The following is a 27,644-nucleotide window of genomic DNA, read 5'->3' on the forward strand; positions in this document are numbered from 1 at the left end:
TTACTGAGTTAAAGGTCTGAATGCTTATGTGAATGTGATATCTATTTATATTTTTCTGTTTAATATATGTGCAAATGTGTAAAAAATGTGTTTTTGCTTTGTCGTTATGGGGTATTGATTAATGTGAACAAAAAGATATTTGTAACAAGGCTGCAACGTGTTAATGTTTTATTTTTAGACAATATGCCATACTGAAAAAGTCATATGAAGTGAGATTTGTTTATTTAAAAGGGGACATTTTAAGTCTAACAACTGCAGTGCTATTCTGTCCCCTAGAAGGGCTTGTGAGGTAACTCTCATTTAGATACCTGATTTTTTTTTACCAAGCACACCGTCCAGGGAAATAATGCCGTAGGCCAATGATTAACCATTGACAATCTAGCAACTGTGGGCTATATTTCCTGTGATACTCAGCCAGGTTCCTGAATAGATGTGCATCGCGGGAAATATCATCCAGAATAATTAAAATCAAATGGCTATCCATCCCTACCTTGGCAAGTTTCATTTTTAAATATTAAGTAATTCAAGTGTCTTTTAAAGGGCACTATAGGCACCAAATCAACTTTAGCTTAATGAAGCAGTTTTAGTGTATAAGTCATGCCCCTGCAGTCTCACTGCTCGATTCTCTGCTATTTAAGTTAAAGACTTAAATCACTTTTGTTTATACAGCCCTAGTCCACACCTCCTTGCATGAGACTTTCACAGTCATTCTAAACTCTTCCTGTAAAGAGAGATCCAGTGTTTAAACTTCCTTTATTGCACAGTCTCTGCTTTAATATTCTTTTAGACCCTGCAGAAGCCTACTGTATGTAATTAAAGTTCAATTTACAGATAAGGATATTTCTCATCTCCTGCTTTAATGGTCGTTTAGACCCTTCAGAAGCCTCCTGTATGCCATTAAAGTTCAATTTACGTGGAAGGATATAAAAAGTAAGTTAACATCTGATTTTAAAATACACCATATTTTTTCCAGCAGGCCGTGTGGGTCACAGGCAGGGACGTGTGGCTAGGGCTGCATAAACAGAAACAAAAGTGATTAAATTCCCAAATGTCAGATAATTGAACAGTGAGACTGCAGGGCATGATCTGTACATCAAAACCACTTCACTTGGTGCCTGTAGTGTTTCTTTAACACACATATGTCAATTTAAATGTCTATTTTTTAGTTGTAACATAATATGGTTAAAGGCTTCACTGAATCCAGACATTCACTACTCCCTCTAGTACGGTCTTAGAATTGCAAAGCTGGGGGCGTTTTTGACAGATTATCCAACCATTTTGTTCTACATTAAAGGACACTGCACACTATATCAGTGCTCCTCAACCCTCTCCTCATGGCACACCTAACAGTCCAGGATTTAGGTATTACTTGTGTGTCTCAAGTGTTTAAATAAAACAAAAACAAAAACAAAAGCACCTTAGACTCTAGGGTGTTTTTCTCTCTTTTTCTAAACACCTTAGGCACACCCAGGTAAACCCTAAATCCTGGACTGTTGGGTGTGCCTTGAGGAAAGGGTTGAGGAGCACTGCACTATATATACAGCATATTGTATTGTTCATGGATCAAAAAGTCTGTTAGTATTTATCCCAGTTCGGAAAAAATAAATCTGGGCCCTCCTTGCACCATAGCACACACCCTCTGTAGTCACTGAGACAATGTGGATTTTCATAACCTCATTATCATTCTGAATTTATATAGCAGCAGTGGTGCTGGCTTAGCGCTGGTTTGACAGAAACTGGTCCTACAGCACTGAAAGTCTCCATGTGCCATAATCATGACATCAGTAAGATGTAAATTCTGACACCAATATCACACACATCTCAGTTAGTTGAGATCGATTGTGACTATACCAGGCACTGGTTATAATGGTATAATGCACTGGTTGTATTTTTTTCTTTGTGCACACGTATTTCATGTATTTCCTTGGGAATTAAGGAGTACACTCACCAGCAGAGCATTTGGGGGGGGGGGGGGGGGGGGGGGGAAATGCTAGGAACAAATATTATAATAGAGTGAAGATGCATCAAAAACCTTTACACATGCAAGTGAAAATTGTTATGTGATCTACTATTTAGATTTTTTTTTCCCTATCCTTTTTGTGAACTTTAAGGGTCATGCCGATCTAGAGCTGACCATTAGGAGGTGACATGGCTAATGCACCCATAATTTCTATGAAAATACTAAGCATATCCTAAACCAATGCAAAACAGTGCTTTATGGACCAGGCAAGATGTTTCTGGGACTTGAAGTTTATGTATTAACTTTCTTAAATTCAATGCTGTCAGCTGAACTGCAAATAAAAACCTACGCAGCTCAAGTGAGTTTCACAGTTTCCTGACATTAAAGGGACTTTTTACTTTGAGACAAGAACAGGGACTCTCTGTGCATCATAATTAATGCAATGAACGTTTGTTGGTATTGCGCTTGGATTACCCCTTTAAATGCCCCACTGGTCATGACCATTCACAAAAGCTAATATTTCAAATTTAAAAACAATGTTCCCTTTTATCCTCTGCAATTTCCTAAAAACATAAGCAGTTAAATCATGTGGGGTTTCTCAAAGTCTGGAGATGTGATATCTGGCAAAAACATATATTTGACCAATTCTTGGTAGTTCCATAAAAAAATACTGAATATTATATGAAATTGTGAATAAAGAAAATACCTCTAAACAGTGCAGGCACTTTGTTGAAACAAACGCTGTATAATTCACTGTATTTGTTTTTGACGCTGCTTTACCATTAATAGAAAATAGCAGCAAATTCCAACACGATGCCAGTCTTAAAGACACATACACTTGGTCTTTCCTATAGCTGCCGAAATTAAAAAAAAAAAAAAAAAAAAAAAAAGCAGCTGGTGTCGGTAAAGTTTAGTTCTGTGCTTAACTGCTAAGTCTAGCTGTCACTAAGGAGCAGTACACTGTTGAATATCAAGCGGTACCCGGGTAGGTAAGTAATGTAACATACGGTCACTAAAAATGACACGTCCTGTGTATCCGCCGGCTGTCAGGATATGTTCAGAATGGAGAGAAATCAGAGTAACCACGAGTAGAAAGGGAGCCCGTATGCGACACCACTTACCTACCCAGGTACCGCTTGATATTCAACAGTGTACTGCTCTTTAGTGACAGCTAGACTTAGCAGTTAAGCACAGGTGCCCTCGAAGGCACAGATTAAGACCTACAGGAGCAGTCCACTGAAAGGATTTATGCTTTAGTTTTTGACAACTTTATAAGATTCTTTTGGTACTTTGCCTCCAATTCTTATATTTTCTAATGTCTCAGCACAGCAGCATTCCATCAGACACAATGTTGCTTATTTTCCAAACTTGCTACATGCTATCTTGACATCCAAACAGACATTAATAAATTACTATATTGCTGTACCTGTGACAACTACACTGACATTTCATGGTAAACTCCAGCATTCATATATTTAAGTGTACAGCTCCCTAGTGACCGTCAGACATTGCTTAGTAGCTAAGTACAGGTGCCCTCAAAGGCACAGATTAGGACCTACAGGAGCAGTCTACCGATCGGATTTATGCTTTAGGTTTTACCAATTATAGAAGATTCTCTTGGTACTATACTTCCAATCCTATATTCTCATATGCTAAATTAGGTACTGAGCACCGCTCAGCCGAGGGTTCCCCCTGGCCCAGGATAGCTGCATCTTATTAGATACAATGTTGCCTTTTTCAAACACTTGTTGCATGTTGTCTTGACAGACATTTATTAATTGCCACATTGCTCTACCTCTAACTACTACACTGATATTTCAGGGTAAACTTTAGCATTCACTGTTCATTATTTTGTATATACTTTCTTTTTTTCCAATTTCTCTCTGTACATTTATTGCTGGTATGCGCATCGAGACCCTATGGGTAATAAGACTGCGTTTCTTAAGAATTTTTAATAAATAAATAAATAAATAAATACATATTGATAGGTATTATGTGACATGTGTCTTTTACACTTGTACTTATACCCATACCTTTATCTTTCTGTTCATTTTGGCTTCTGATATTCTGCGGTCATACCATTGGTATGCCTTTTATAATTATCTAGAATTAAAAGTTAAGTATTACCTTTCTCTACATCTATAGGCCAGGGCAATTAGTCGCTTCGTCTTCTTTTACACTTACCTGGGTTCATGCCCTTGTCTTTTTGCTCCTGAGACCATAATGCACCTCACTCCTGTTTTCCTCTCCCCCTTATTGTTAGGACTATTTCTGCAGAAGTGACAGCTGTGGCAAGGCAGCGAACTGTGGGGATATTTATGGGATAATAATAGTAAACAGAGAGAATTTCCCACTATTTAAATTCTCAGATCCCAAAGAACGTTATCGTGTAAGTGAAATGTATACCATATAAATAAAATCACAAATTGTTTATAAAAATAGATAATTTATTTTGAACAATTTAAATAATAATAATGAGTAACATGCGTGACAATAATCAATGGAAATTCAGTATAACATGAGTATGCAATACAATATGGTAATATAAAAACATCTCCTAATGGTTAACGTAGTTTAGAATCTACAACATTAGCCTTCAAGACAAGATTTACGATGGTCTTCACAGAGAAAGAATGTGAAAGTTTCACACAGAGAATAGAATTGCAGCGTGAAGTCGTAAAAACTTTAGATGACAGTTAGAATAACCCTTTCAATGCTGGCTAGACCTCTTCTAGGCATTTAAGATCTATTCTTATGCAATTTTTAAATAAAATAACATTTAACCAGTTAATTAGTCATTTCCTGGATCCATCCAATGAGAAGAAATCTACCAAATTCTATAAGCAGAATTTTATTAATTTGCCTAAACAGATATTTAATCTTATTTTATAGCAAATCAATACAGCTGGGTAAATGTCACGATATGCTAACATGTGATTTGTCACATAAATACAGAATTATCGTTTTTACCTGCAGAATAAAAAGTTTAATAATGTATTTCTTATTAACTAAGATTTCGCAATATCGAAATCTTATTGTGATTTATCCAGTCATATATCATGCTATTAGAAAACTTTAATTAATTTAAATTAATTAAATGAAGCCAGTATATTTACCAGTTAAATAGATATTCTCACCAGATGTTCTCAGGTAGCTAAGTGTCAGGGAATGTTTCTCTGTCTTTTCTTTCTTAGCCTGCTTCCGACTCTTTTGCCCCCGACTGCTTTCTCTCTCCTGATTTCTTGATTACTGCATACCTCCTTGCATCTGCCTTGATTGCTTTTGATCCCCCTTGATTGCCTCTCTCTTCCCTCTGTCTTGACTTTTTAAAGGGACAGATTCTCTGTTCGTGGACCAATAGAAAATCGGAGGTGTCTCCAAATTCTGCTGTAATTTCTAATATGACAGTTCTTAAACTAAAAATGACCCCTTCAATACAATGGGAATCTGTTAGATATAGAAAGTAAAATTAAATGATTTAATCTTCTCTGTCACCTATGTCTGGGTTTAGAATTTATTCTATTCCATTAGCAATTAGACAGTCTCTTATCACTTGGTTTGTTTATACTATACATTCCTTTGCTCTGGCAAGGCTTTAGAGAAAGGATAGACATTTCGTGTCTTTTGTTAACTTGAAAATAACAAAATGGATTCTGGTCTGTTCAGAGTGACTTCAGAATATACACTTTTAATTTCTATCATAGCACAAAATGTCTGCCGATATAAATACCCTGACAGAACATTGCCCTGGTAACTATTTTAATAAGATTATCTAATACCTAAGAGAACTTCCTTTTGCATCCTGAACAATCTGCGTTTTTCACAGAATTTATTAAATAAAGTTATGGGAGCATTCCATTGGGATTTGGATTCATGTTGACGTGATAGCATCATAGAATCTTGCAGTTCTCGCAGATTTTCCTGCCATCTAGTCATATTATGAAGTGTTGCTCTAGGTCAAGGATAGGCAACCTTCGGCACTCAAGATGTTTTGGACTACATCTCCCATAATCCTCTTACAAATATAATTCTGGCAAAGCATCATGGAACATGTAGTCCCCCATCATCTGGAGTGCCAAAGGTTGCCTATCCCTGCTCTAGGTGAACACAAAAGACAACACAAGAACATCTGGAGTCCACAAAGGAATGATTTGTCAGCACAACTATCATCAACTAGTACATGAAACTGTATATCACCGAGCACAGTTGTACACCACATGTCTGTTAGAGTGCTTGCAGCTGCAGGGGGCAGGGCTTATATGATTCTCTCAGAGGAATTGATAACAGCCTATATAGTGGATTGAAGTGAATTCCTTCAATACTGGGAAACAAACAGCAACACTTATGCCAATAGAACTGAAACCATACATCATAGATTGTACATTTTCGCTACTACAGTTTGGTCAAACAGCAAATCAACCTTCTTGAGCATGTCCTTGTGCTATATTTTTTATTACAGCCACTTGACTTGTTGCTCAATATTTGTTAACAAGTCTGTTGTATACCTGGTGAAATGGCAACAGAGTATATACAGTGAAAGTCACAAGTCTGAAAACAGTTACTATAAACTAGTGTTGTTTCAATGGCAGTGACAACTTCCTTAACATACTTGAAAATGGTTAACCATATGTTATATTATTCTGTCTATTTATTCCCCTACTTGTCTCCCAGACCGATACCTGAAAGTAACAAAGTTTCTCACCTGTCACCCTCCATACAGATTAGTTTCCACCATGAAACGTCCCTCGCAATATAAAGCTAACCTTCTATGCAGCCCCTTTACACTCTGTCTCTCACACCTTCATTCTACTGGATTGTAAGCTTTTAAAAAAAAAAAAAAATTCAATGCACTACATGCATGAGATTGGCCATCATTTAGCATTAATATTGAGTTTTAAAACCTTTGGCAAGTTTTACTAGCATAAGGAATACCATGCACAGTGTAATGCCAATATGAAATATCAATTAATTTGTAAAAATGGACCAGGGCCAGTGCACTTAACACGTTCATTTGAAAACCTTTCCTTTCATTGGACAGATGATGGGTAATTTGGCCTTTGCACTCAGAAAATACAAGTACAACCATTGCAACCCAAAGCTAGATACAAAAATATTTGGCTCACCCTTCTGCATGGGAAGAATACAGGATGCAAAAGTGTGGAGACAGTGGGAGGAATGTATCAAAGTATTCCATTCTATAAAGTGAAGCAAAAATGTAAAAGGAGAGGAGTCACCAATGGAATGTGCCAGCAGGTTCCACCAATTCCCATTGTGATTTCCCCACTTTTAGCACCATAGACTACTTTTTTTTTTTTTTTTTTAATTTTTTTAATTATTTTTTTTTGCAGTGCATAAGATGTTACAGCTTTACTCGGGGTACCCCAAAGGCAATCCTCGTGTTGGTCAGACAATAGGTACATTGGGGTATTTGCTTGTATGTGCACAATTTTTGTCTAATAAAATCGCGTTCCAACAAGAAGATATACAACATTATTTAGTTAATTGTTATATAGTTATGCAGGCAGGCTCTACAAGTCATATATGGTTACTTAAACAAATAGATGCGGTACACATGTATAAACACTGTGTTTTACGTGCTGACGTTGCTTATCCAGGATTGCTCCTCAGTGACTCACCCGGGGAGGCAGGGTGCATGTTTTAATTACAGGCAGCGTGTGGGGACATATAATGGACAGTATGGCCTAAAACATGACTGCTGTAGGTGGGGTGTGAGTACAGGCTGAATAGCAGTGATAGGGTGCCTTGAGTGCTAGCATGGTATGTGTTACAATGAGTGGAGTGTAAGCAGAATGCTGTGGTCAAAGGTGTAGCATGTATACGTTATGTGTGTCATAGCCAGGCGGCTATCTACAGACAAATTAAAGCATAATATCATCCAGTCCGTTCAAGAGTTCGTATATCGGCTTATGTTTCAGGAATCGCTGACATGGAGGGTCCGATGCTTCTTGGGTGGCAGTGGACATATAGTCAGCCAATGTTAAATGCAGCCTGTCTGCGCGGCCCGGTGTTAGTGTCCTTGTAGGCTGAGGTACCTCTCCAGATGCGTCGCCTGGGCTTGCCACTGTTGGGAGTCGAGAGGAGCGGTCTCCAAGGTCGGCATTAAGGGGTTGCCTTTTCTATCGTGTGGCTCCCTTCGGTTAGCGGCAGAGTCGTGGGTATGGAGCTGAGTCCCTGCAGGTTGGTGACTCCGCCACTCCGCGTCTGGTAAGCCTCCGCTGCTGCCTGTCTTCCGATAATTTATTGCTCTGTCAGGTGAGATGTCGCTTGGCGAGCTGTGGGAGAGTGAGGCCGCCGTCTTCTCAGGCTCCCTGAGCCCGTGCTTGCTTGTTACCCTCAGTGCACATGGCGGACGCCATCTTGTGCGGTGCGGTCGGGCCCTCAAGTGCGTCTGTGGCGCCTGTGTGTTCCGGCTGCCATGCCCCCGGGTGGGGACCGGGATCACCCCCCCGGTCCATAGGGGGGGGGGACCAGGGCCGGATCCGCCCAACATTCGAGCCCCAGGATGGGTGCTGTGTGGCGGGATAGTGATAGAGAAGGCCAGGGTACCGTAGTCCTCTCCTCCAGGGGACACTAGCTTAAAAAGCCAGCCTCGCCCTGGCTCCAGCAAGCCCTCTGCTTTAGGCATTATAGTGGTCGGTCGGTTCTCGGTTAAAGTTAAGTTTTTTGGCATTTTTGGAGTTGAATCAGCAGGAGCTCCTTCTGCCTGCGACCGTCCAGCTCGGCGGTCCGGCCCCGCCCCCCATAGACTACTTTTAAGTACAGAATACTTTGATAAATCTCCCTTAATGAGTTTGACATTGTATTCTTTGTAGGACAACAATATTCCATTCAGAAACCACTTTTTAAAAACAAAACATTTGAAAGACAATTAAAGATGCATATAGACAATTGTATTTGTTAGTCCTCAATCTAAGTGATAGATCACAATATCAGATTGTGACGTTATTGTTGAAAATCACTTTTAATTGTCCTTTGAGCTATTCTATATTCTACTTGTTCTAGTATCAAAGCTTCTCACTTGGGTACTCATGTTTTTGTTTGACATAATGCATGATTTATGCATAATTACCTGAATGACATAGTGTCACCTACTGAAACCATTTGCAGTTGTAATTTTTTTGTTTTAAATAGAAATAATTAGCAAACTATTGTACAAATTTGGTTCTTACAGGGACACTATAGTCACCAAAACAACGTTAGCTTAATGAAGCAGTTATAATGTATAGATCGTGCCCCATGCAGTATCACTGCTCAATTCTATTCCTTTTAGGGTTAATTCACTTTGTTTATTCAGCCCTAGTTAAACCTCCCTGCATGTGACTTACACAGCCTTCCTAGACATTTCCTGTAAAGAGTCATCTAATGTTTATACTTCCTTTATTGCAAATCCTGTTTGATTTAACATCTCTTACCTCCTACAGTTAATAGCTTGCTATACCCTGCAGAAGCCTCCTGTGTGTGATTACAGTTAAATTTACAGAGCAGGAGATTAAAACTTTAAAAGTGTAAAATGAAACCATAGACAGTGTACTTAAATATCTTCTGAGTAAAACAATTATTTTTTTTAATTTAGCACTTAACTGACGTACTTTGTTGAAGTCATTGTTCAATGAAATACAATCTGACAAAGTCACTACGTGCCAAAATTAAAATTTTACTATAGTAAAAAAAAAATTAATTGATTTGTACTTGCTAATGTGATTCCTTCGCATTTTGTACAATTGAATGGTGGAAAATGTTGTCCAGCTTTGAGACTGTGAGCCGAAAGCAGCCTGCAAGGTCTTTTGTACTGCCCTGAGGCTGGCTGAAAAACAATTCTGTTTTATTGCATTATTAATTTAGTAATGTCCAGTCCTCAATCTTCCTGAATGATATAAAGCTTTCCTTGTTGTAAAGTTGTGAAGCCCTTGTGGAAAAAGAAAATGTGTAGCTTAGTGTGTTTTTAGATATTTTCTTTTATGAACCCTAGAACAACAAATATCTCTGTAAATCAAGCATGTCAAACTCAAAGGCTAGCACAGGCCAAATAAACAAGGTTTAAGTTTATGTGGGCCGCAAAAAATAACAAACTTAAATTTTCATAGAAACATAGGTTTGTTTTAAAAAGTACAATATAAAAAAAAACAGCATTCCTAGTCCCCCTCTCTATACTAATTCCCAGTCCCCCCCTCTATACTAGAAACATAGAATGTGACAGCAGATGAGAACCATTTGGCCCATCTAAATCCCAGTCCCCCCTGTACTAAATCCCAGCACCCCCTCTACTGAACCCCTTCCCTTTTTGAAAAAAAGAAAAAACAATATTAACCAACAAGCAGACTCCACTCACATTGCCACTGCCAATATGCGACTCCGGAGTCCAGCCTCTGGTATACCCCCAATGGCGCCGTCCGCAACCTGTGCCAAAGCGGATCCTCCCGCTACACCTTGAAACCCTGTGAAGGTGGAGCACGTTGACGTCACGTCGGAATGTGACGTGGCGTTATCTGCCTCCCTGCACCTCCAGGTTCTCCACTGTACAGCCGCGGCCATCACAACACTGACCAACACACACTCACTGACAGACACACACACACACACACTGACAGACACACATACTCACTCTCTAACAGACACACGCAAACTTACTGTCTGACAGACACACACTGACAGACACACACTGACAGACACATACTGACAGACACACACTGTCACACACACACTCTCTGACACACACATACACACACACTGACAGACACACACACACACACACACTCTCTGACAGACACACACACACACACACTCTGGCATACACACACTCTCACATACACATTCTTGCACACACTCACATGATTTTATTTATTGCTCCCTACCTTTGGGAGCTGGTGTTGGGCCTCTCCCTGGGTCCAGTGGGGATCTTCTCTTGGGAGTCTTCATGCTCCTCACTGCTCCCTCATGCGCGCAGTTTAGTAATGCTGGGTGCCGGAATGACGTCATATTGCGGTACCCTGCATCATTACAGAGGGCGCACGCGGGGAGCAGTGAGGAGCAGGAAGACTGGGCTCCCTCGCTGCTGCTAGCATCCTCTATCCCGGACGGGTAAATTTTAGCAGGGTAGGCACCTGCAATGTAAGGAGAGCAGGTGCCTACTCATCCTTAGCAAGCATGTTAAACTCGCGGCTCGCTGGGACACAAAGATATTCATTGTGGGCAGCGAATTTGACATGCTTGCTGTAAATGGAAGGTCAAGCAACTGGTAGAATTTAAGAAGAATCATCGCAGAAAAATCTAAATTGTAAAATATTAGCCGAACTGGCTGAGAAATTCAGATTTGGATATTTACTGAAACAGATCTGGATACATTATTGAGTTTGGTACAAATTTAGAAATTTTCTTCAGTACAATTTGATATTTGCCATTATTGTCCATATTTCACAAGGTGAACATGGACTTTTATCAATCACCAAATGTACTAATATGAAGTTAATTGCTCGATGGTTGCCCAGCCCTTCTGGCAACTGTAATATTCAACCAAACATCCCCGCCTCTACATACAACACCATGAGGAGGTAGTCAGTATCAAAATAATGTGGAAATATGCTAGTCCTTCATCTATAAGCAAAGTGTCCAACCTTGCAAACCCTGCAAAGATAATTGCATTATCCCACATTGATTTGTTTTGTTCATTCTAAAATGATTTGACTACTTACAATGGGGGTGGAGAGATACTCCTGGCACCATAACCACTACAGGGTACAATAGTGGTAGTGTTCCATTAAATTAAATTAGAATTATGTATTTATCTTATATATTCCATTATGAATGGCTAACATAAATAAAATCAGTGTTTATTCTCCATTAAAGTGTTCCATGAAGTATCATTTCTTTTTCATTTAGGCAGTAGAGGGTGTCAAAGTGGTGATGAGAGAATCTGGACATATGGTCCAGATTTGGTCCCACAATAGAAAACGTTTCTACTTTTGTAGAACATATGTAGATATGGTAGCAATGACTCATATGTACTGAGAACCATTAATATTATTTCCTGATTTATTTTTTATTGATGTCCCAAATGCATTATTTTGTAGCCATTAGCAGTAAATTACAGTTAACACATTGATACTCATTTCCCTAATGTCCTAAATAATAAATCATTTTAGTTGCTCATCACTAATGCCCTGAATTGGATCCATGTTACAAATCAAGCCATCAGCAAAAAGGCATACCTTTCTTTACAGTCCATTTTATTTTCTTAAAAATAGAATGCCCTAGTCCCCAGTCCCAGAGGTCTACTCTACTTGTGTTCTGTCCTTCATCGCTGTGCAGTCCATTTCTCTTGTGAAATAAAAAACTATTTATTCACATATTTCCCTAGTGTTATAATTTGTGTATTTGATCTCATTGCCAGCAAATAAAAGAGTCTTAAAAAAACCCTAAATACTATATTCTTCATACCAAATGTATTATTTTACTTTCATAATTAAGTTTAATCTGTTGGTAATATAACCAAGAATTGTGTGTTCATAAAAGGTCACAAGTAGACGTATATGTTAAATAGAATTACCATTGCGTTTTAAGTTATGGTATACATATAGCTGCTTTTATTAAAACTCGGTGGACAATAGAGCGTTTCGAAGGCTTGTCAGAAGGGGGATAAAAAGTTCACACTTTCATAAGTAAATGCATGTATGAGATTTGTTTTGTTTTTAGTAATGGATGCCAAATAAAATTAGATGACAAAAGTGTTTTTCAGCTTTTGATGCAGTTGGCATCTCTGCCTCATTTAGGGGGATAGCAAATAATGTCCCCTTCCACCCTTCCCTCTATATAGGTACCGGTTCAAAACTGCTCAGTAGTAGCCAAGAGGAGAATTACAAAGGGTTCTGGGACATATTAGTACACCTCTGCAGGCTTCTGTCAGCGAAAATACTTGAGTACATTATATGATAAGTGGAGCTTAATTGTGCTAGGAAAACAATTACACCATCACTGACCATCACTGCCAGCCTGTACCACAGACATAATGAAATAATCTATATGTGACTGAATAATTTGAGATTCAGGAATTGTTCAGATCATGTGACTGATCTCGTCTCACCTTCCTGAACTTCTTTTTTCCCAGGGCTAGAATCTGGTGTGATTGTTTGCTGCTGTAGCACATCTCTATTAAGGCTGCACACTTTCTGTGAGCTTGGCCATTCTCCTCTGTGTTCTCACAATTTAACCAAGGCGCCCAACACACACACATACACTTTGCACGTCATTCTTGGCAAACTGTAGAGATCCATACTATGCTATAACAATTGGTAGGGTATCTACCCTGGCCTGTCCCTTTGTCCTTTTTTTAAATGGCAAGTTCAGGTACATTGTGTCCCACAAACCCCCTGCTGCCATTTCTGCTTCCATTCTCAGTTTTATATATATATATTATAGAATGAAATGAATAGTGGTATACACCATAAGAGATACATCAAGATTCAATCAGTGCTTCCTCAATCAGTGGTCCAATCTATGATGAGCACTGGGGATCTGATGCACACATCCAATGCTTCTGATGCAAGTTTTACTCTGTCAGTGCAGCAAGAATGCCTATATTGGCTTTCTGGAAGACAGCAACTACTGGTGTATTTAGCCCTGCAATGTAAACATTGCCATTTCTATAAGACTGCAATGTTTTACTTTGTAGGAGTAAAATGACACGACCGCTCCACCCAGACCACATCATTGTGAGGAAGTGGTCTGGGTGATTTTAGTGGTCCTTTAAACACATTTTAGGTAAGTTATTATATATCTGTAATTTACTGTAGTCACATATGGGAGTGTAATAGTGAGTCAGAAACTGGCTTACCGTATTCCTGCTACTTTACAGTTCATGATTAACCAAATGTCAACCATTTTTTGTTAGAAATTACTATTCTGTTATTCATAGGTTAATAGAAAAATTAAATCATCTTAATCTAAGGACTGAAGTTAAATATACATATGCAGGGAGCAGCAAAACGTATTGTAAAATTTTTATTTCAATGAAAAGTTCTTAGTTTCTTCCTCTGCATTAGTTTTAATATAGAGCAGTGTATCTCAAATTTACACTGCTTGTTAGTAACAATATTTTCCATCCAAGTACCTCTAATGTTATCATCTTACTCAACACATTCCCCTAAATATCATCATTCTTAAAGGACCACTATAGGCACCCAGACTACTTCAGCTCAATGAAGTGGTCTGGGTGCCAGGTGCCTCTATTTTCAACCCTGCAGCTGAAAACATAGTTTCAGGGAAACTGCTATGTTTCACTGAGGGTTAATCCAGCCTCTAGTGGCTGTCTCACTGACAGCCGCTAGAGGCGCTTCTGCGATTCATACTGTGAAAATCAGTGAGAAGACGCTGGACGTCCATAGGAAAGCATTGAGTAATGCTTTCCTATGGGCGGTTTGAATGCAAGCGCAGATCTTGCCGTGCATGCGCATTTGGATCTTACGTTGGCAGGGGGAGGAGAGGTCACCAGCTCCGAGGGAGCCCAGCGCTGGAGAAAGGTAAGAGGCTGAAGGGGTTTTAACCCATTCAGCCCAGCGAGAGGGGGGCCTGAGGATAAGGGGGACCTAATGACCCTATAGTGCCAGGAAAACGAGTTTGTTTTCCTGGCACTATAGTGGTCCTTTAAACAGCACGGATGCAGCCTGTTACAATTTAGTTTAAAAAAAAAAAAAAAAAAGATTTATTTATTAAAACCTGCATGTTACTTGTGTTTAAAAGTTTTAAACAAATTATCTGAAGCATACTGGATTTAGTGTGGCTCTGAATGGCTTGACCCTTTTCTGCTGGCAATGGATGTGCAATGACAGTCAGAATGTTGAAGTAAGTATCTTAATAGACTTGCAGGCACTTTTTTTCAGCACAATGTATAGAATGAATTTAAATGTGCCTGAATGTTTGTCACCTGCACCTTTTGTTGATTTCGGATTCCCTTTAACATTTAATTCTTATTGTCATGAACGCACCCTACTCCAAGAGTGTGTGTGTGTGTCAGGGTACCGTATGTGTTGGCACAGGCTATGCCACACACTGAAGATATCCTGCAGGAGGTTGGGGACCTTTCCAGAAGTCCCTCTCTTGTTTCCAGCGGTTCTCGCACTGGCCGCGATAGCTCCGCCCCTTTCAATGATGAGCACGTGCGCGCCGACATCATGACACTAAAGACGTCACAGCTGCCAAAACATTTGAATTGTCCCAATCTAAATACAATAAAAATGAGGCTTAATTATTAATATGTGGGTAAGTATTAATGTTTCTTTTGGATATGATACTGGAACACATGGGTTTTCTTAAAGGTTAATAGCCCTTCATATCAAAGGACCCCCTATATAAGAGGGAATCTAGACATATGGCAAATGAGAGAGTTAGCTTATATTAAAACCAGATTTCCAGGCCACTTATGTGTGACTACTCACACCTTCTTGAGTAGCTACCGGTTGGGTTCCTAGCTTCAAAGAGGAATTTAGTTTGTAAACCTTCTGACCTCTCATACAATCAAATTAACCCCTTAAATTGACAATACCACCTCTACCAGGGAGCCAGTTCATCTATGCATTATACAAATCACATTAAGTTGCAATATTCTATAGTGCTACACCTAAATATGCACCTCTGGCGTGACACTTATGTCTCTCTATCATTTTATAAAGAAACGAGAAATTGCATATAGGTATAAAAACAGATATGTCCAAATTGTTTTTAAATTAAATATATATATATATATATATGCTTTTCTTGATTAATCGGACTATGTGAAAGCACAATTAATGCATTTTGTGGTTCCTTAAATATCAGATGAATAAAAGCACGTTGCTCATGTTTGCTGATCTCATAATTGAAGGAAGTCTCGGCAGAGCATGTCAATACCAACCTCCCTGTCCATAAAGTGATTTTTTTTTTGTAAATCAAGTCCTATTTCCTGTAAAGATGAAATTGGTTAGTCATTTACTATTCTCATGACGTCTTCAATGCTAAACGAAAGTACCTGGAGCTTTTTCTACTAAATTGACTTGCCGTTCTAAATTTAAAAAAATTCTAATTGAAAAGCCACACAAAAGCCAGTATTTTGTATAATTTATTTTAAAAAATATGTATTGATTACATATGTATTATATAAATATTTATGTAATAAATAATGAATATATTTTAAAAAAATTAAAAGAGCAATCAAGTAAGGTGCAGTGATAATGATACAAATATTACCAGTATTAGAAGATCTAATGGCATTTCCGAAAACCTTTATATATTTGAAATAAAACCATAAATACCCAAATTACTTAAAATTACATTCATTAGAGGATCCAGAACACTGACAGGGTTTATTTACTAAAAAAAAAAAAATTATATATATATATATATATATATATATATATATATATATATATATATATATATATATATATATATATATATATATATGGAACATGGGGGGGTGGTTGCACTCACCTGAACATGCTTAAATGGGGTGCTGCTGGGGGCCATATTATACAATAAACAATACACAAGATCCAGCGCACTCTCCTATCTACTAAACAGCAACTTCAATGTTGACAGATTTTATTAGTTTTTAAAAGGTTTTGTTTAAAAACACCTTATCTAAGCAAAAAATAATGGGGATTTAGTTACATTATATGATCATACATTGCATAAGCCTGCCACAATGTCAATGTACCCCAGCCGCTAGAGATGGAGTTAACCCTCAAAGGTAATTATTGCAGTTTATTAAAAGCTGCAATAATTACCTTTACAGGTTTAAGGGACCTGGGCCACTGCACCCAGACCACTTCAATGAACTGAGGGGGTCTGGGTGCCTATAGTGTTCCTTTTAGCACCTCAGATTTAGAGATGAAGACCAAGTCATGTTTGCAGTTGTAACACATTTAAACTATGCACCATTATGATTATTCCAGTGTTACCTGTAGCAAAAGGGTTATGTAGTTCTACACTCCAGAATCCAGCTTATTCTTAGCATTATTTTATAATAACACATTTCTTATTTACATATTGATATATTAATAATCTTGTAGGCATTTGCCTACTGTTATCCAAGCCCTGGGGTGTCTTCTTCCTAAAAATGTACACTTTTCCAGCACACTGCCTGGTATTAGCTAGTTATGTAATCCTTTACATTTGTAATAAAAATGACCAGGAGAGATTAATAATTATGGCTTATTGATGAACTTTTTTATGCGTTTATCATATAATCTTTTTTTATTAATAATATGTGGATGACCATGGTCTTATTTTCTGTACCATTTTTTTTTTTACTTACTGTGATGACTTAGGCTACTCTGTATTCACTACACATTTCTGATATATCACTGACCTTTATAGAAATTCAAACAGATAAACTGGTTGTATATGTAATATATACATTTTTTTTTTCTAACATAGTTGGCTATGTGTTTCAGGAAGCAAAGCCACATGTAAATATTTTAATAAAATATGTGCTTCTGTGTTTGATTTTTTTCATAGTGCCAAAAAGTGTTTGATAGGAAGTCTTATTTCCTGCACTAATATAGTTTGCACATTCTAATAAGTGTTTTAAATGCTTTTAGACTGGTCTGACTGTCTAAGAAGTGAACACGTGTTCACATCCATACGTCGTTTAAAGTATAGCAAAACACAAACATTTTATGCATATAATTGAATATGAAACAGTTTAATAACTTGCATTTTATGTTCTGGAAGAGGAAAAATATGTTTTACTTTTTGAAATACATACGTGTTTACAATGGTTTGAATGTATGCTTTCTTGAATCTTATTGTTACTTCTCTTTTTGTTTATGCAGAATTAACGTGTCTCAGGTGCTCTATAACGAAAGAAGTTGCTGCAGGATGAAAAGATGGCAGCTCCGCTTATGGCACCACCTGGCCCTGACAGTTTCAAAGCTTTTACACGTGAATCACTGGCTGCTATTGAAAAACGTATAGCCGAGGAGAAAAATAAAAAACCACCAAAGGCAGACAGTAGCCACAGAGACGATGATGACGAAAACAAACCAAAACCAAACCAAGACCTGGAAGCAGGCAAAGGTGTGCCGTTTATCTACGGCGATGTTCCTTCAGCGCTGATTGCTGTTCCAATCGAAGACTTAGACCCTTTTTATTTAAACCAGAAAGTGAGTTTGCATCTGGAAAAAAAATATTCAATGGAATTGCAGGTTTATTGCTTCTGATGTCCTTTTTTGCAAACGGTGAACCAAGAAAATTAAGTGGGCAACATTTATTGAGTATTAATAGTTCATAGCGATTTGATATATATTTTTTTCATAGATAGTTCTCCTATTGCTGCAGTACTAATTATATGGATGTATTAATTGAGTCAATACACAGTATTGCTGAAAGTACAAGGAAAGTTTATTATTTTGAGGTTTTAAGACCCAGATGCCAAGATTGCTTTTGAAGACTTGGAGCCACTATTTGGTTACTAGGTTTGATTGATTGATTGATTTCTGATAATGTTCTTATTTAGATAACTGTTTTTAATCTACAGATGCCATGTTCGAGTCAAGATTCATACAGTTCATCATATTCATTATTCAGTATATTTTCCTCTGTAAGGAAAATACGATGTTCCAAAAGAAAAAAATACTATTAAGCATGCTTATATTTCTAAGGCACACATAATAACAAAAAGCCCAACAGGAATGCAGCTTCCAACTTTCTCTCTTTGCCTGCTTTCAAAGCAACACTCAAAGCACCATAACTACAACATTGTGATGTAGTGGTTATGGTGCCAGGAGCGACCTGTTAGCTTCCCTTTGTAAGTATTTAAACAGTTTTACATGCTTGACTTCTTACCAGTGAGCACTGCTCCTTGCCTCCACTACCCTCAAAGATGTCACTTTCAGCCAATGAGCTAGCCCTGTACTGCAAGTCTTAGCTCAGAATGGCTCCAGCTGGAAGTAGTGGAGGCAGTGAACAGAGCCCGGTGAACCCCAGGTAAGATTTCAAACCATTCAAAAACCTACTACTTAGAATGAAGGAAGGCTATGGAACGCCTGTAAAACCAGGACACTGCAGTGGTTATGGTGCTTGGAGTGTTCCTTTAATACAGATAGGCAGTAACCCATCATCTTAACTGAGCAAAAAATAAAAAGATGTGTTCAGTACTCAAATAATCAACAAATGTCATTAAAAATTGTTAATCTAACATCTATAGTGCATAGTGTAGTGACACACAGTGAGTTTAATTCACTGGTTGAAAAAGGAAAACACCACGACAATTAGTGTCATTTATGGAAACTGCAAATTAAGACATTTGCTTTTTTTTTTTATTAGAACAGTGTCCATACAGTGCATTTTTTTTTTTTTAAGAATGAAGATAATTGTTTGCTTTGCAGGTTTCTTATGTAAGCGTTCATGAAATGTACATAAAGCTTTAGTAGAAAACTATAGAAACACCAGGTTAGGTTGAAACAGTTTTTAAGATCTCACTGCAGAATATGGGAAACTTGAGGATTTGCCTCACAAGAAATTACTTGTTCTTTATCATTGTAATGTAATTTGGTGCATTTTTAAAATTAATTATCCATATGATACATTAAAAAAAGGTTAACTCCAGCCTGGAATACAACCACATGTGTTTAGATAAAGGGATACTATAGTCACCAAAACTTTAGCTTATTGAATTAGTTTTTGTGTATAGATCATGCTCCTGCAGCCTTAATTCTCACTTTGTTTATGCAACCATAGGCACACCTCTCTGCATTAGCCTTCCTAAACACTTCCTGTGAAGAGTCGTGTAATATTTACACTTATGTTTAATTTAGAATTTCTTATCTCCTTTTCTGATAATAGCTTGATAGACCCTGCAGGAGCGTCCTGTATGTAATTCAAATTCACTTTACAGAGCAGGAGATAAAAACATTTAAAGTTAGTAACATGAAAGTGAAACCATCTTGTTTTCATGCCGGCTGTGTCAGTCACTGCCAGGTAATGGGTGGCTGGGGCTACATAAACAGAAACAAAAGTGATTTAACACCTAAATGGCAGAGAATTGAGCAGTGAAACTTCAGAGGCAAAAAACAAAGTGCTTCCTCAAGCAAAGTTTTTGCTGACTGTAGTGTCCCCTTAATATGTATGTTAGTTTGTTGTGCTCTGCTTCATTCCTGGATTTTGGAGGAAAATTATTTTGGAGGGGGGTGGGGCTGGACCACCTAGATGGATGGTCGCAAGCGAGATCAGCTCCTGCAACTCACACACATTTAAGCTTCTAAAACATGAAAAAATACAGACCGACAGTGATGGTCCTCAGTGCTACGGGGACACTGGATCCAGGGTGAGGCTGGCTCTTCAAGCTTCAGTCCCCTGGAGGTGAGGCCTTTGACGACCAAGTTGGGGCCTATGCCAGCGGTAAGAGGGGCGGACGGCCACTGCCACACTATCCTAGCTTATAGTGCCCAGAGGCCCAGATCCAGTGCCCTGTTCCCCCCCCTATGGACCGGTGGGGGTGATCCCGGACCTCACCCCAAGGCTATCCAACCAGGGTCCAAAGACACTACCACTCCGCTCGAAGGCCCAAGCGCGGCACGCATGATGGCGGATGCCATGTGCGCCGGAGTCAGCGGAAGGGACTGCTCTCTCACAGAGCTCAGAGCAACCCAAGGAGCCAGAGCAGTCCGTGGCCTTCCTACCATGCATCACAGCCCAACAGGCGATCTCTTACCCGTCCACTCAACGAGCCATGTCAAAGGCGAGCAGCGGCGGAGGCCTAGCCGGATCCATAACGGCTGCTGAACTGGTAGAACGGGACACCGCACAGCGTTTACTCCTGCCAGTGACTACCGACCCCGCCACCGAGCACGGTACTCCCACAGCAGGGCCGACCACATCCTCACCCTACGCACACCCAGCAGTGCGGCGGCCCCGAAACAATGGCACCCGGCAGCATACCATATTAGACAGCGTCCAAATACCCATCCCGGTGGACACTTACCTCCTGATGCCCAGAAGTGGCAATCTTAACCCGACAAGGAAGCAGCCCAAAAGAAACCAACGAGGAGTCCAGAGATACACCTGGAGAGACATCACCCGAATCCCTGCCCTGGCGGACACTTGTGCCCTGTCACACCGACACAGCAGATCAAGCATTGGCTAACCATGAGTCCACTACTTCCCGCAAAGCCTCGGGCCCGCCATGCAGATGGCTCCTGGAGCATATGTCAGCTCATGAACTCTAGATCAGCCAGGGTGATACTCTACATGTAGAATACTGTTTAGTCCCAACATGTTTATATATTGAGCTTCTTGGTTTGGTGAGAGCTTACTATACCTAGCATGAATGATTTTAGTTTTTTGATGATTTTTAGTTTTGAGAAAAGGTATTTATATCAACTAGCAATAAATGTCCTTGCATATTTCTTTAATATTAACGAGGTTGGATAGTACTTCATTGAGTTATGACATCAAATCTGGATATTAATTTTTAAACACTTAAGTTCTAGTGAAAAACAGCCCACCAAAAGAGTAATGAGTTTGGCCATCTGAATTACAGTCTATTATTCAGACCAATAAGTTGGTACTGTGATATAGAGCACTATAGATCAACTATGAGTGAGAGATTCTTTATGGAGTGGAATTCACATTACACTCAACAAAAGTGCACATTTTAGGCCAAAAGTCAACAAACCCTGTTATATCTTCAGCTTGTCTATTTTGGCCCAAACTTTAAAATTCCAATCAATGTTTTTTTTTTTCCATAGTTTAGTGAATACATTTCACTGCCTTTGCTAGACAAGGAGAATTGCAAAAATCCATACACCGCTAATTGTAATAACATAAAAAATATCCATGGATCAGCCAGCAATAAAATATAGTTTCTGCAAATTTTACACTGCACATAAGACCCTGACGTTGACATGCCCACTTGGTATGCAGTGGTCATGGGGGAAGCAAAAGGTAGATATGCTTGAAGCTGTCCCTGGAGGGCACAGCCATCTTCTTTATCAGCTCATCCACCTGTACCCATGTCACAATTGCCAATAATTGCAAAAATGAACCTTTGGTATGGAAACGCAGTTTATTTGTTTCCTTCATTGTACTTTTAACTGTTTACAGACGTTATTTTATTATTGAATATGTTTAGTTGAAAGATGTCAACTACAGGTAAGACAATTTAATATGTTCAAGGGTAATTGTTTCCATAAAGTGACTAAACAAACACTGTATTTTCAACTTTCATTCTCTTTTAATGCTGATTTTAGGGAAATAAAATTCAAATTTAGACAGAACTGCAAAAAACATTTCTTTCCCCCAAACTCTTCTACTAGGCCAATAAGTGTTTCAAGAACATGATGATCAATACATTTGCTTAAATATTGTTTTGTTATTATATTAATAATCACTGCCCAGTATGTGGCTTATCAGTTTACTTCCATAATGTTCATTGTATATAAAGAGATCCTGGCTAGACACATGTAAAAGTTTTGTTATCAATCATGTTCTGGTGATCGGGATGCAGCAAACGGGTGACTCGGTGATTGCATATTATATGATACATGATGAAACTCAGGATGGAATTCTTCATTGTAAGATGCTGATTGAAGCACAATGTATTTAAACATCATTGTCAATTGTAACAGCTAACATTTCAGTATACCTTCAGAAGTGTCAAATATGATGGACCAACCCCAATTTGGAAAGTGTGTTTCTTCAATCTGTTTTTTTTGTTGTTAAATTTTAGTATTTTTTCCCCTTTGTGGTGTTTAGTGATGTGGGTGAAATGTGGGTACACACAATGAATAGTTTGTCTTAAATGGTAAAACCAAGCACGATGATCACCCCAGTGATTTTAAAGTGGTCATGGTACATGGAGTCTGTATGTGCAGCTTTTCAATAAGAAACTCTGCACATACTGAGATATTTTACATTATTGTTAGAGGTATAATTTACACCTCCAGCATTATCATTAGTATGTCAAATTCCAGCCTGGAACAAGAGTAATGCCAGCTCTGTACATACCGGTATTAGTTGCACAGTGGGTCATTCATTGGAGGGCTTAACTGATTTTTTTCAGCCAATGAATGACCGGTTGGATTGCTATCTGGTTTCTGCAGCTCTGCAGAAGCCGGATGTGCATCATACACAATCAAAGAAAGCTTGGCAGCCAGGGTAGACCCCAGGTAACAGGGCACATACCATTTCGGTTCAGGTTTTATAAAATATGTTTTGTATTTTGTAACAGACACTGATGCTTAAAGAAACACTATTGCCACCAGAACAACTACAGCTTAATGTAGTTGTTCTGGTGTCTCCTGCTTGTCCCTGCAGGCTTTTTAATGTAAACACTACCTTTTTAGAGAAAAGACAGTGTATATATTACTCTAGTCCGCCACTAGAGGTGCTTCTGGGGGGATGTTTAGCTTCTCCACACTCTGCATGGGGATGCTGAACGTTCCTCATAGAGATGCATTGATTCAATTAGCGCAGTGCACAATTGCCTCCCAATGCGTTCCTCAATTTTGATAATCTCAGCCAGGGGAGGAGGTGAGGGACCTGCCACGACTGACCTGCACAGCGCTGGAAATAAGGTAAATTTAAGGGAGGTATCACGACACCTAAACTGTGCTTTTAACACTATAGTGTTCCTTTAAGCAGATACAAGAATATGCATGCTATGTAATATTATTTTAGTTAAATAAAACAATTTAAATTGTTCTCCAAATATGAGTGACTGACTATTAAACTGGAGATTGTGCATGTTGCAATGTTTTCATCATTATCTATGTATTTGTAATGGTATATCACAAAATCAGTTCTGATATAACTGTTAAACTAATCTGAAAAGTTATTATTTTAAATATGAAATTGTCATCTGGTTGCAAATATTAAAAGTACAATAATCCGCAAGAAGGAATACGTTTCAAAATCATGCATTAAATCAAATCTGCACTGGTAACTATACAAACATGGTTCATTTGAGAACTTTTGTATGAAATATATTAACTCCAGGTATTTTTTTGGCATTAAGAGTTAAACATCGTTGTACAGCATGGTGTCTGTTAAAATCCGTTCATCCAATTACTACTGCTATAATCAGGAGCAAAGTCCTAGTTCAGAGTTCTATACGGTGTTTGAATGCTGTGATAGATGCATAGCATTCTACTAGGAGTTTTTTTTTGTATTCCATTATGTTGTGACAGTGTTCTGCTCAAAATACACCATATAAGCACCTGTATTCAGCTGATTTCCTGGCAAATTAAAGGTCGGACAGTTTGGGCAAAGTACGACCTTTAGTAAGAGCTCTTGTGTGACAAAGTTTGCATTCTTTATCTCTGGTTTACTGTACGTCACATTTATTGCTTTTTCCAAGAGCTTACACAAAATAAGCATTTCTGTATGTTATAAATTGGTAGTAAAGAATGCTTGGATTGTTTCAGCAGGTTTGGTTAACGGGAGATTTATGAGATGTGAATGACCCTATTTATACCAATGCTGATCAGTGCTCTTTATTTAGTTTCATGGACTATTAGTAATAGGTTTAATTGCCAGCTTAGAGTATTTGAGAAAAAAAATCATTATGCGCCTCCTAGCATCATTTAGGTTTACCTTCCTACATGTATTGTCAGACCCAGTCAAGAGTTGTAATGCTTAACTTGTATGCAGTAAATTTAATGTCATAATCAACTCTATTATGGATTGGCCCATGCAACCTTCCAGTATTCAAAACTATTCAGGTTATGCCTAATCTCTTAGTTAAATGTATAATTTGCACAATGTCTTGAGCGGATCACAACCTGATATTTATTGCAGTTAATGTTTCCCCACTTGCAATAACTGTGTTTAGTGCATTAATGAAGGTCTTTTGTCAATTTCTTCCACACATTATCATATGTCCTCATTTATTCTGGAGTACTTCAAGTTTAATTCATCACCTACCATCCCACATCCCTTATAAGATCAATATGTAAAGTCAACCTACACAGTATATACTTACATAGTTACATAGCTGAAAAGAGACTTGCGTCCATCAAGTTCAGCCTTCCTCACATATGCTTTTGCTGTTGATCCAAAAGAGGGCAAAAAACCTAGTCTGAAGCGCTTCCAATTTTGCAACAAACTAGGAAAAAATTCCTTCTTGACCCCAAAATAGCAGTCAGATGTCTCCTTGGATCAAGCAGCTATTAGCCCACTAATTAGAAATTGTATCCCTGTATGTTATGTTTTTGCAAGTATTTATCCAATTGCAATTTAAACATCTCTGACAAAACCACCTCTTCCGGCAATGAATTCCATATCCTTATTGCTCTTACTGTAAAAAAAAACTTTTCTTTGCCTTAGATGAAATCTCCTTTCTTCAAGCCTAAATGTGTGACCTCGTGTCCTATGTATAGCCCTGTTTATGAATAGATTTCCAGATAATGGTTTTTACTGGCCCCAAATATATTTGTATAATGTTATCATATCCCCTCTAAGGCGCCGTTTTTCCAAACTGAAGAGATTTACATTTTTTAACCTTTCTTCATAACTAAAATGCTCCATTCCTATTATCAATTTTGTAGCTGGTCTCTGCACTTTTTCTAGTGCCATGATATCCTTCTTTAGAACAGGTGCCCAAAATTGCACAGCATATTCAAGGTGTGGTCTTACCAGCGATTTATAAAGAGGCAAAATTATATTTTCATCTCGAGAATTTATGCCCCTATTTATACATGACAAAACCTTACTGGCCTTAGCAACGGCAGATTGACATTGCATATTGCTACCTAATTTGTTGTCTATAACAATTCCCAAATCCTTCTCGTGTGTGGTTATCCCTAGTTCACTACCATTTAGGGTGTAAATTGCTTGTGCATTCTTAACCCCGAAGTGCATAACTTTGCATTTTTCTACGTTAAATTTCATCTGCCATTTTAGTGCCCAGTCCCCCAATCTATCCAAATCCCTCTGCAGCAAGGCAATATCCTGCTCACATATTATTACTTTACAAAGTTTTGTGTCATCTGCAAACACTGATACATGGCTTTCAATGCCCATTTCAAGATCATTTATAAATATGTTAAATAGAAGCGGTCCCAAAACAGAACCCTGAGGGACACCACTTACCACTTTTGTTCAGCTTGAAAATTTACCATTTATGACAACTCGCTGTACTCTATCCTTAAGCCAGTGTTCTACCCAAGAACAAGAATATTCATCTAGACCAATTTCTTTTAGTTTGAAGACTAACCTATTGTGAGGAACTGTATCAAATGCCTTGGCAAAATCCAAGTAGATCACATCCACTGCAACACCCTGATCTATATTTCTACTTACTTCTTCGTAGAATGCAATTAGGTTAGTTTGACATGACCTATGTTTCATAAAACCATGCTGATTATTGCTAATAACACAGTTCTTCCCAATGAATTCCTGAATATTATCCCTTAATAGCCGTTCAAATAATTTCCCAGTCACAGAAGTTAAGCTCACAGGTCTATAATTTCCAGGCAAGGATTTTGAACCCTTCCTTTTTAGAAAGGAATGGAAACTGGTTGCAATTCATTCTAGAAACATAGAATGTGACGGCAGATAAGAACCATTCGGCCCATCTAGTCTGCCCAATTTTTGAAATACTTTTAATTAGTCCCTGGCCTTATCTTAAGTCTAGGTTGGCCTTATGCCTATCCCACGCATGCTTAATCTCCCTCACTGTGTTAACCACTACCACTTCAACTGGAAGGTGATTCAATACATCCACTACCCTCTCAGTAAAGTAATACTTCCTGAAAATATTTTTAAAACTTTGCCCCTCTAATTTAAGACCATGTTCTCTTGTTGTGGTAGTTTTTCTTCTTTTAAATATAGTCTCATATTTTACTGTGTTGATTCCCTTTATGTATTTAAATGTTTCTATCATATCACCCCTGTCTCGTCTTTCCTCCATGCTATACATGTTAAGATCCTTTAACCTTTCCTGGTAAGTTTTATCCTGCAATCCATGAACCAGTTTAGTAGCCCTTCTCTGAACTCTCTCTAAGGTATCAATATCCTTCTGGAGATACAGTCTCCAGTGCTGCGTACAATACTCCAAGTGAGGTCTCACCAGTGTTCTGTACAATGGCATGAGCACTTCCCTCTTTCTACTGCTAATACCTCTCCCTATACAACCAAGCATTCTGCTAGCATTTCCTGCTGCACTATTACATTGTCCTACCTTTTAGTCATCTGAAATAAGTACCCCTAAATCCCTTTCCTCAGACGTTGAGGTTAGTAGGGTATTAAATATTCTATACTCTGCCCATGGGTTTTTATGCCCAAGATGCATTATCTGGCACTTATCCACATTAAAGATCAGTTGCCACAGCTCTGACCATTTTTCTAATTTATATAAATTATAGAAAATTGGGCAGACTAGATGGGCCGAATGGTTCTTATCTGCCGTCACATTCTATGTATCTATGTTTTAAGTTTTCATAGAAAAGAGAGACAGATGGATTTGACCTCAAAATAGTGACTGTCCTTCTTAAATAGGGACACTTTGGATATATGCCCTAATGAGCAGACATTGCAAAAGTCATACAACAGAAATATTCAGTATGTATATTCATTTAACCTTTATCATCAGAAATGCAAAATTCCCTAAAGAATGCATAAAACCTGCCATTTTCCCAAATTTTCCTTCTGTTTTTATTTATTTATTTGTGGTAGTTTTTTGTTTTTTTTAGCC

The 27,644-nt window shown here is 38.3% G+C and overlaps 1 protein-coding gene across 1 annotated transcript in view; it reads left to right on the top strand.

Annotated features, from left to right (window-relative positions):
* Window positions 1-27,644, top strand: part of SCN8A (sodium voltage-gated channel alpha subunit 8) — a 143,490-nt gene that overhangs the window by 20,526 nt on the left and 95,320 nt on the right. The window contains exon 2 of the mRNA XM_063428129.1: window positions 17,785-18,114. Within this exon, the coding sequence (XP_063284199.1) occupies window positions 17,839-18,114 (276 nt within the window). The 5' untranslated portion in view covers window positions 17,785-17,838. The remainder of the gene's footprint in view (window positions 1-17,784; window positions 18,115-27,644) is intronic.

This window comes from Pelobates fuscus, chromosome 1, assembly GCF_036172605.1.
Source record: "Pelobates fuscus isolate aPelFus1 chromosome 1, aPelFus1.pri, whole genome shotgun sequence".
Taxonomy (NCBI): Eukaryota; Metazoa; Chordata; class Amphibia; order Anura; family Pelobatidae; genus Pelobates; species Pelobates fuscus.